Source organism: Oryx dammah, unplaced genomic scaffold, assembly GCF_014754425.2.
Source record: "Oryx dammah isolate SB20612 unplaced genomic scaffold, SCBI_Odam_1.1 HiC_scaffold_6, whole genome shotgun sequence".
NCBI classification, from domain to species: domain Eukaryota; kingdom Metazoa; phylum Chordata; class Mammalia; order Artiodactyla; family Bovidae; genus Oryx; species Oryx dammah.
Window position 1 is genome coordinate 33171509 of NW_024070190.1, and position 10530 is coordinate 33182038.

A 10530-nucleotide genomic window follows, 5' to 3' on the forward strand; every position below is an offset into this window, starting at 1 on the left:
GGTTCCAAACTGCAACAAGATCCTAGACTCATCCAGGTTCTCAAAGTTGTCTGGTAAGAATCAAGGGAATGTTTGTTAAATATGTAGGTTACCAAGGTCTCTCTCCAAGTTCTAATTCTGAAGGCCTAGTTGGGACTCAGGAATCAGTAGTTTACACACACCCCAGGTGATACTTATCTTCAGGAGAGTCTGGACACTGTGCCATTCACTAATTAATTTACTCAGCTAAGATTCTTTTCTCAAATATGACATGTACTATAAGGAGATCATGATGAACAAGACATTCTCTAGCTCTGAAAGGAACTAACAGGCATCTGGTTAAGGAGACTGTCCTGTCCCAAAGTCAGCAAGGGTCTACAGCCCACGTCTCTCCTGGGTGAGACCCTTTCCTGCTGGCTAGGCCGGCTTCCACCAGACTTGGGTTTAGAACTCCTGGCTGGGCCTGCTGGGCCTCCTTCCACTGTTTAATACCTGCTCAGCGCAGAGCCTGTGGCTCTTTGGATGGAGGCATCTTGTGAAAGAAGCCTAGGTGTGCCTGGCATGTGTGCCGTGCTGTGCTTAGTCGTGTCCAACTCTTTGCGACCCCAGGGACTAGAGGCCCACAGGCTCCTCTGTCCATGGGGATTCTCTAGGCAAGAATACTGGAGTGGGTCACCATGCCCTCCTCCAGGGGATCTTCCCAACCCAGGGATCGAACCCAGGTCTCCCGAATTGCAGGCGGGTCCTTTACTGGCTGAGCCACCAGGGAAGCCCCGTGTAGTTTCAATAAACGCACATCAGGCCTAGGAAAAGACCAGGGGCACAGGGCAGGTGGGGGAGGGGAGGGTGGGGAAGGCTTCCGGTGTAGAGAACAGCTGGGTGCAGAGATTTACATTTCTTTACAGGTAATTCCAGCTGAACAGAGGCCAGGCAAGGACTACTGTAGTGTAGAGGAGGAAAGCAGGGCCCAGAGAGAAACAAGTGAGCGTCCCTGAGCTGAAATCCAGGTCTCTGGGCTAACTGAGTCCCCAGGGGAGGCAGAGACTGCGGGATGTTGACAACACAAGCAACACCTTTTTCCTGAGATCCCTGGGGTGAAGTGCATCTCGGAAGATCCTGATGCCATCACAGACACTCCCCTCGAGCGGGCCAGGATCACCCTGTTAGCTGTGCCCTGGGCTCCGGCTTCCGAACACTTCCTTTTCCATCCTTCATCCTGGTCACTCCTGCCCTCTGTCTTCTCCAGGAGGGAGCTTCAGTCTTTGAAGCAGTTCCCCTTGGACTTCCACTGGCACTCATCTTTTTTGTTCCAGCAATTCCCGGTACCCAGTACTTTTTCAGAGGCTAACTCTCCAGACAGGCCCTGCCAGATAAAGCCAGGGGTGCTCCCAGAAGCCATCTGGACAGTATCCTGGAAGTTTGCACAGGGCCAGGCTGGGCTGAAGTCTCCTGGGCCAGTGTGGGGTCGCACCCTGCCTGGGAGCCGCTGGTATCCACAGCTTCCTTTCTCCACTGCTCCTGGTTGAGATAGATGTCTATTTGGTACCTGGAGGAAGAGGAAAGGGGAGGGATCCCAGGTCGGGCAGAGTAAGGAAGCTATAATTCTGACCTGGGAGTTTGGACAAGCCAGCTGTATCTGGGAAACAAAGCCTGGAGTAGCTCCGTGCCAGCGTGCCCAGACTAGGCAAACTAGACAGACCCTGAACCTAACAACTCCTACAGATTTGGAGTCTCCTCCCTACCAGGCTCAGGTCTCACCCGCCCTCAGCAGGTGGTCCCTGTGGGGGGGACCACCCCGGGTGACGGTGTGGGGGGGTTGGGTAGGGGTGTTATATGATCTCAAAGCTTCCCCCCAGGGAGGAAGGGCAGGGGCGGGGCGGCTGCGAAGGCCCAGGATATAAGAGGAGGAGGCTGCCTTTGGGGCTCGGCCAGCCTACCATGCACGCCCACCGCCTGTGGTTGTTCCTCTTGCACGCCTGGTGGGCTCTCCTCCAGGCGGGCGCCGCGATGGTGGCCCCGGTGCCCCTTCGACCGTGGGGGCAGCCCTCGTCTCCATCCCCCCTCGCTTATATGCTGAGCCTATACCGCGAACCCCTGCCCCGGGCGGACATCATCCGTAGCCTGCAGGCGCAAGGTAGGCAGCCCCGCCCCGCCCTGCTCCCTTCAACACCCGGGGCGCCTCGGGCACTCCCTCCCCCAGACTCCGGGAGGGCGCTGGAGCAGCAGGGCCTGCGGCTCGGTGCCGTTGCCGGGGACTTGCCATTTGAGGACGTACCCGCACGCTTGAAGGGCACGTCCAGGGGCTGGGTTTGAGGGTCTCTCGGCGTCCACGTTGTCTCGAGGCGCAGGGTTGGTGGTATCCGGGGTGTGTCCCGGACCGAGAGCTCAGCGTTCGGGTCTTGTTTAGGGCGGCCTGAGTGCGGACTATAGGGTGGAAGCCTGATTGTGCCACTTCTTATCTGTGCGGTCTTCAAACGATTGAAATCTCTGGGCACCTCGGTTTGCACATCTGTAGAACAGGGATAGGGTTTCCCAGGTGGCTCAGAGATAAATAATGCGCCTGCCAGGGCAGGAGACATCCCTGGGTGGGGAAGATCCCCTGGAGGAGGAAATGGCAACCCTCTCCAGTATCCTTGCTTGGGAAATCCCATGCACAGAGGAGCCTGACTGGTCGCGAAAGCGTCGAACACCCCTGAGGGACTAAGCAACAACACAGAATAGGAATGATAGTGCCCCCTTTATAGGACTGCGAGGGCTACTGACAATGCACATAAAATGCTTAACACGTAACCAGGCACAGTAACACATCGTCCTTATTGTTGCTACAATTATTTTGTTGAATTTTTTTTTTTTTCCTTTTCACTAGTGAAGGTGAATGCGCCCCTGGGTCTGCCGTGGAGAGTTTCTCAGGCTGAGACCGAGTTTCGAAACAGGATGTCAAGCATGAACATCAGGGATTAGGTTTCAGAAGTTAGGGATTAGAAATGAGGTGCCCCGAAATCGAGAACTGAGGCAGGCTTGGTAGGTAGGTGTCAGTATCCCAGGAGATACAGAGCTCAGGGCCTAGATTTGGAGGGATTGAGGTCATTTCCCACGGTGATTTTGGGAATATGGCACTCGGAGATGGGGCAGCGTGCCTTCTGCCCACTGGATGAGGGTAGATGTTGAGAATAGGGAGCCATTCCCGCGGGGTTCTTCTACGCTGGGCAATCCACATCCTAGCGCGGGAGTGGGGGTGGGGGTGGGGGGGTGGCCCCTGCCTCCCTGCACCTCGCTCTGCCTGCTGGAGCCAGACGGCCCTCCCCAGAGTTCCGGCGAAATCCACATCCGATAATCTGATTTGACGGCCACCCGCCGGCCCTCTGTGATCCGAGGATGGGGACTCCTAGTTCGCTGGGCTGCCGCGTCCGGGGTCAGACGGCCAGTGACCCTCTCTAGAAGGGTCGTCTGGGGACCAGCCAGACTGGGGACACCCCGGGGGTGGAGCAGTTTGAAAATTACTGGCGTGTTCCACCCCGGCAGAAAGGTGGGGGTGAGGTGGGGGTGGGGTTGGTGGCCGCAGAGAGAGAGGTGCGCTTTTCCCATCTCTCCCTCCTTCCAGAGTTCCAGATTTGCAGTAATGTGACAATCTGGGAGTCTAGAAAACTAGATCTGGTCCCACAAACGCTGCTTCCCCACTTACCCCTGTGTCCCTGGCCTATCAGTTGACTTTTCTAGTTTATCCTTTTGTAAAAATAAAGGGCCTGACTTTCTTTCTACCTCATTTGTATGAGTGTGGTGTAAAATACATAAAAAGGGTTAAATTGCAAATTTTATACGGTGTCCTTAAGTATATACACATTGTTGTGAATTGGCTTGTTTTTCAAAAGCAGCAAGAGCCTGCCTGGAGGGAGCCTGATGGAGAAGGGATGTCCCACACTGGCTCCTTTCCATCTTGGGTTTATTTGTAAGCTGCACAGGATAAGGGGAAATGGGTGTTGGAGTCTAACTAAATTAGGTCTTTCACTGTTTAACCATCTTCACCTTGGACCTTAGTTTCTTCATCTGCAAAATGGAGATAATGGTGGGGTGGATTTAAAGAGACAATGCTAGTAAAATACTTGGCATGAGGGAAGCAGTTAATAGTAATTGGTCTCACAATTTATAATAATGTAGGGTGGGAACTTGGTGTCACACCCACCCTCTTTTTCTACAGAGCCCTTAAGTCTAACTCAACACCCAAGGTTATGAACCCAACCACTTCTTTCTGTAGAATTGGAAATGGGTCAAGATTTCCAATTCCAAGGAACTGGAGCTCATGTAGCCAAGTCTGCATTCAATTTCAAGGTGTCCATGAACCCCTTCTTTATAATCACCCTCCAATCACATTTATTGTGTAAGTAGGAAATACAGTTTGTTCTGGGGACAGCATTCTTAGCTTTTATCAGGCATTGGTGATCCTCAAAGATTAGACACCCCATTCTTCTAAGATGAACCAAAACCAGATCTAAGAGAACCGGCTAGCTTTGTGTCCTGGGGGGCCCTTGGCTGCGGGTAGGGTTGTGAGGTTGCAGACTCTTCCAGCAGGAAGGAATATGCTCCTTCCCACCCCTGCATCTGCACTACAACCCCAGCAATAGATGATTTTGTTCCCCTGCCCTGGCCCCTCACTGCCTGGACACTTTCATTTCCAACCTGGACCTGAGTAATGAGATAGGTGATGATGGCTATTTATTGCACTTTTCTGGTTGCACTGGGCAGAGCACTTTACACACATTATCTCAGTAAATCTCAACACTCCTGTGAGGTGGATACTGTCACCATCTCCCTTTTACCCAGAGGGAAACCGAGGCCCAAAGATTGCATCCCAGTCTTAAACAGCAAGTGGCAGAATTTAATCCATCATGGGAGACACCAGGCCCCTGCTCTTAAACACTGAGCTGGAATACCTTCCTCTAGAAAGCCATTTGTGGGTACTTGAGATAATAAGTTTTAAATCCTGGTGTAGGTGGAGTTGTAGAGGAGTTGCTACCTGTCCCACCTAATCCCCAGGTGGCCAGGTGGTGCTGAGATGGGCAGTGGGTAATGTCAGCCTCCCGCCACACCTCTGGGGAGTTGCTAGTCAGGGGCTGGTTATTGTCCCCTGTAGGTGCTAATGAGAAGGGAAGTGGAGATTAAGTGAAAAAGAACAGCTAGGGATGGGCTGGGAGAAGCTTCAGGAGGCTGAAGCTGAGAATTACCTCCTTCTAAGACAGGCTGGACTAACCAGAGAAATCCACTTACTGACTAAAGATGTCCTATGAAACAACTAAAAAAAAAAAGAAGAAACAACTGTTACGTGGTCTTCCCAGAGTGGACCTAACTCAGAGATCACTACCTTCAGGACTGATTCACGAAAGGGTTTCTGTTTTTATTTCTAATGAATAGCCTTTGCCTTTTATTTAACAATCGACTTTGAAACATCATTTCCCTGGGTCCTCATGCCATGCAGGGAAAGGCAGGACATTACTGTTCCCGTTGCAAAGAAGAAACTGGGCTCGAAAGAAGTCAAAGATCACTCTCAGGTGACCCCAAAGATGCACCCATGTGTGCTGTTCCCAGACATCAGACCAACTCGATCCAGGACTAAAATGAATGGACTGTGCTTCCCCATTCCATTCCTTTTCATTCACTTGGGGTTTCACTGAGCTGGGTGTGTGACTGCTGTCTGTTCCAGATGCACAGAGGACCTGGAAGGAGTGAGCGCCCTGCTGGGTAGGAGAGACCACTGGGTGGAAAAATACAAGATCAGTGCACAGTCAAGCTTAGAAATGTATTTGTAAGGTTGCCGAGAACTCTTGGAGTGTCTGCCTCTGTCTTTAGGAATTGGTGGGGGAAGGGTGGCCAGTCTTTGGCTTCTGTTGCCTGTGCCTTCCTGGGGGTTCCAGTCCTTTCCATGATCTGCGTAGCAACCTCATTGTGCCTGTGAAATAGGCCACCTTTCCAGTGAGAAGACAGAGCCAGAAAAGCTGACCTGCTCCAGAGACACAGGGTGGGTGGAAGCCCAGGGTTTCTGTCTGAAAGCTCAGGGTTTGGCCTTAGACTGCACGTGTGAGGGGAGAAAGGAGGAGACGAACTCATCCAGTTTTTACCAATTGTTCTCTGGAGTGTCTGAAGCGGGAGTGGCAGAACTGTGATTTGGAGATTAGGCTTTGCAGTTGGGCTTATTCTTGGCTTTGTGACCTTCCAACAATTGACACCTTGGGCAGGTGATTTAATCTCTCTGAGCCTCAATTTTCCTCGTCTTAAAAATGGATTCAATACTATTCCCAGCTCATAGGGTTGGGGTGAGGATTAAGAGAGACGATACATATAAGGTAAGGGCTCAGTCATGAACTATGGTGGTTGTTACACCAACTCAGGCTGCAGGAGGCCCCCGCTCACAAGCTTTCTTCTGGCTTTTTCTCACCCAGATATGCAGGTGGATGGGCAGAACTGGACCTTTGCTTTTGACTTCTCCTTCCTGAGCCAAGAAGAGGATCTGGAGTGGGCCGAGCTCCGGCTGCAGCTGTCCAGCCCCGTGGCCCTTCCTCCAAACATCCCGCTCTCCATTGAGATTTTCCACCAGCGGAAGCTGGATAAAAACCCACTCGACTGCCTGGAACGTTTTCAGATGGACCTGTTCACTGTCAGTCTGTCCCAGGTTACCTTCTCCTTGGGCAGCATGGTCCTAGAGGTGACCAGGCCACTCTCCAAGTGGCTGAAGCGCCCGGGGGGCCTGCGGGAGCAGATGTCCAGCTTGGCTGGAGAGTGCTGGCGGCGGCCTCCCACCCCACCTGTCACCGACGTGCTCCTCCTGCTCTATTCCAACCTCTCCCCGGAGCAGAGGCGGCTGGGTGTCTCCACCCTGCTGTGGGAAGCAGAGAGCTCCTGGCGGGCCCAGGAAGGACAGCTCTCCCGGGAGAGGGGCACGAGGCACCGTCGGTATCACGTGCAGGACAGAAGCCAGCTTTGTCGGAAGGTCAAGTTCCAGGTGGACTTCAACCTGATCGGGTGGGGCTCCTGGATCATCTACCCCAAGCAGTACAATGCCTATCGCTGCGAGGGCGAGTGTCCTAACCCCGTGGGGGAAGAGTTCCACCCGACCAACCATGCATACATCCAGGTATGCAGCCGAGGCCCGGGGAGGGGCGGCAGTAAGCTGTGGGGGTCAAGTGTCCTTTCTTCAACATCAAGGGGACAGGACTCCAGCTTCAAATGGCTAAGTTCCCATGTTCTTTCACTCACAGTTATTCGAGCACCTATAAGGTTCTGTGCTAGGTTTTAAGGACAGAGAGATGACCAGCGACAACATCCTCAGAGAGCCTACGAGGAGTCATGCCCCGTTGGGTGGCCTTGAACACCTAGCTTTTCTGGGGCTTTTTCCTTCTTTCATAAAATTACGGGTGGGGCATGCAGATTGGAGTGTCTTAGCTCCTTCCCCTGCCCTGACATTCCAGGAAAGGAAGTTTAGGATTTGGCGTTTGGGTATAGATAGGTTTGAATCCTACTCATTGGCTATGTGATATTGATCAAGTTGCTTACTCTGTCTGAGCCTGTTTTCTCGCCTGTACAATGGGGATAGCAGTGCCATATTCTGTAGGGCTGTTGTGGGGTCACATGAGATGATATGTATACGGCACGTGTAAGTTAGTGGGTAACAGGTATGATGTTGTATGATCATTATTAGAAGTCTGTAATTCATTGATGCAATGGGGCCATGATTATGAGGCCAAGTTAGAGATAATACTGTTCCAGCCACTGTACTTTGCTGCCTAAAAACAGGAGCTGACCACCCATTTTGCAGGAGTAGTAAAGCCAGAGGCTACCACCAGGTGCCACTAATCAGCCTATATGGTCTAGAAGGTGGTGGAGGGGGAGGAATGGAAGGAAAACGAGATGAAAAAAGCAGAGTAGAGCCTAATGTGGTGGTCCTGACCCACTCTCAAAGGTCATATGGGACCAAAGTGTTTTTATTTTACTCTATGAACCCTAGACTGAGACTCTTAGACCTGTAATACATCCTCCATACCAAGCCTCAGGCAGAGTTCAGAGGCGCAGCATGTGAGCTGAGTTCATTCGAGGGAGGCAGTGGTGGGGGCCACTGCCCTAGAGGACCTGTCCTGGGCACAGGCCCTCCCAAGCCTCTCTTAGGACCCCCTGCAGCCCACCAGTCTACCTGCAGCAAGGTCAGAGGAAACTAGAGACTCAGATAACCGCCAAGTCACCAAATCTTAATGCTGATCTGAAAAGCCACCGCTGGACCCGAGAAAGGGCCCAGTTCCAGAATGCCAAGAACTTATTACTTTTTCTCCTGTTGATTCTGTTTGCCCTTCTCTAGGCAACAAAGCAAGTCCCCTGTGAATTTCCGCATGCCTCCCTTCTGCTTCATATTTCTGGAACTAAACCAGAAGTTTCGTAGAATATTTTTAAAGCTGGTATTCACTCTAGACTAGAACAATAGAACATACAAGTTAGCTACTGCTTCATCCAGACACAGCTTTCAGAGTCTTCTGTGTAAAGACTGTTTTAAAAGAATTATTTTAACAAAAAGAAAAAGTTATTTTAGATATTAGAGCTGATGATGTATTGGCATTCTGATTCCTTTATGAAAAGAATTTTCTATTTTTGCACATAGAAACTGGTTTTAACTCTGTAACTTCACACTTTACCCAGAAATGACTGTGTTGACCTGACCACTGGGATGTGAATTGACCTTCCTCTCCTGCCTTTCAGAGTCTCCTGAAGCGGTACCAGCCCCACCGGGTCCCTGCCACCTGCTGTGCCCCGGTGAAGACCAAACCCTTGAGTATGCTGTATGTGGACAATGGCAGAGTGCTTCTCGACCATCATAAAGACATGATTGTGGAGGAATGTGGGTGCCTTTGAGGAGCTCCTGGAGGGGTGTTGTGTTTGCCTGTACGCTGGAAGGTTGGGAAGCTCCTGGAAGACCTAGTAACCATCTAATCTAATGAGGAGAAACAGAGAGGAGGAATAGTTGCTCTGTCCACCAGACCTGAGGAGGAATGGCTGCCGCCCTGTCCATGAAGGCTCTGTGGAGTCTGGGTGAGCACAGAGTGGGAGGAGGAAGCCCGTGAAGCAGCCTTGCTGGGTTTTCTCTCTGCTGAACAGATGGTGACACGCGACGGTACTAGTGCAGGAGTCCTTTAGCGGATTTTTTTCAACCTCTGAACCCTCAGAAACTGTATGCAAGAGTTGAAGCATATGTGCATTTATTTTTGAGGTGGGACAAGTTGTCTGTAACTTTTGTGTATTCTCAAACGTAGCCTTTGACATACACCCGCCCTCACCGCCCAAATATTAAGTATCACTGTGTAAAATTGAAAAGAGTCCGTTGGCTCTGGCTGCCTAAGGCTGGGTCAGGGAACCCCTGCAGCTTTCTGGCTGGCCTGTAGCAATCTTGTCCAGAGGCTCTCTGGAGTGGATCTCTGCTAATGAGTTATACAAACAATAGAGCCATTGTATAGTCCTCCTAGGCCAGCTGGTGCCTTTGAAGGGCGAGGCAGGAACTCGTCCAAGAAAACTGGCCACGCTGGACTACAGAAGCTGGAGCCCTGGGGTGTTCCCAAGTTAGTCTGCTTTGGCAGGCACAATCCAAGTCTATTAAAGTTGGTGACAGTTCACCTCAAGTCTGGTCAATGCGTGTTATTAACAAGGGCCCTGAGTTTCCTATCCATAGAGGCGAGGACCCTGCCCTGGGTGGCAAAGACTTGGGGTATGGTCGCAGCTTAGCCGCTGAGCAGCTGTGACCTCAGGTGAGTAATTCATTGCTCAGCCCCGTCTGGTGACATGAAAGCAGGTGGATCCTAGTGTGTCCCTGTGATTCCACTTTTCCCTTAACAGTTGGCCTCACTGAGCACTGCCGAAACAGGGGCTCAATTTTTCTTTTGTTGGCAGGGTGAAGGGGCCATTTTATCGGAAATATCAGTCCACAGTAAACCTAGTCTGCTTTCCAAAGAAGCTGATTGACTAATGCTTCAGCCTTAGGAGAATGATTCCCATCATGTGGGAATACGTGTTGGGTTCAGAGGTGACTCAAATTTGACTTGGTTGAGTCAAGGTAGTCACCCTGGTTCAGGCAGGGCTGTCTAGGTTTGAGCCAGGCCTGGGCTTGAGAAACCTCAATGCCCTGATTCAGCAAGACTGATCTGGTTGCTCATTCCCTGGAGTGGAAATAGCCCCTCTCCCCACAATTCAGAATCACAACAGGATTCTGCATTGGACTCTACTTAGAAAACAGTAGAGGTGGGAGTCCTCACGAGGTCAACTTTTGTCCCATCCTCTTTCCTAAATGAGAGCCCAGTGAGGCCTAGTGGCATGATGCCACAGCTAGGAGTGGCAAGGCTGAGAGCTGAGCTCTGGTCTCTGGAGCCCCGGAGGCGCCATCCTTCATAGTGTCTAGGGGTCTTTGCTCCCTGAGCTTGGGTCAAGGCCTTAGCCTTTAGAACAGGACGTTTGAAATCCTGGTTCCACTACCAAACTTAGATTCTTGGGAGTGAAAATCCCATCCCAGGGCTTTAGGGCATCCCTTTT

General features: G+C 51.5%; 1 protein-coding gene across 1 annotated transcript; it reads left to right on the plus strand.

The window, feature by feature from the left end:
- Window positions 1–1917: 1917 nt before the first annotated feature.
- Window positions 1918–9340, plus strand: NODAL (nodal growth differentiation factor). The gene is made up of 3 exons (XM_040242140.1): window positions 1918–2113; window positions 6411–7102; window positions 8713–9340. Exons 1-3 carry the CDS (start codon window positions 1918–1920, stop codon window positions 8863–8865), a joined length of 1041 nt encoding a protein of 346 aa, XP_040098074.1. The 3' UTR covers window positions 8866–9340.
- The last annotated feature ends 1190 nt before the right edge of the window (window positions 9341–10530 follow it).

What these genes read in the sequence shown, in the direction of transcription:
- NODAL (XM_040242140.1), top strand. Translation starts at nt 1,918, where the DNA reads ATGCACGCCCACCGCCTGTGGTTGTTCCTCTTGCACGCCTGGTGGGCT. An exon ending in CCGTAGCCTGCAGGCGCAAG is followed by an intron (nt 2,114 to 6,410) that starts GTAGGCAGCCCC and finishes TTTCTCACCCAG; the next exon opens with ATATGCAGGTGGATGGGCAG. An exon ending in CCAACCATGCATACATCCAG is followed by an intron (nt 7,103 to 8,712) that starts GTATGCAGCCGA and finishes CCTGCCTTTCAG; the next exon opens with AGTCTCCTGAAGCGGTACCA.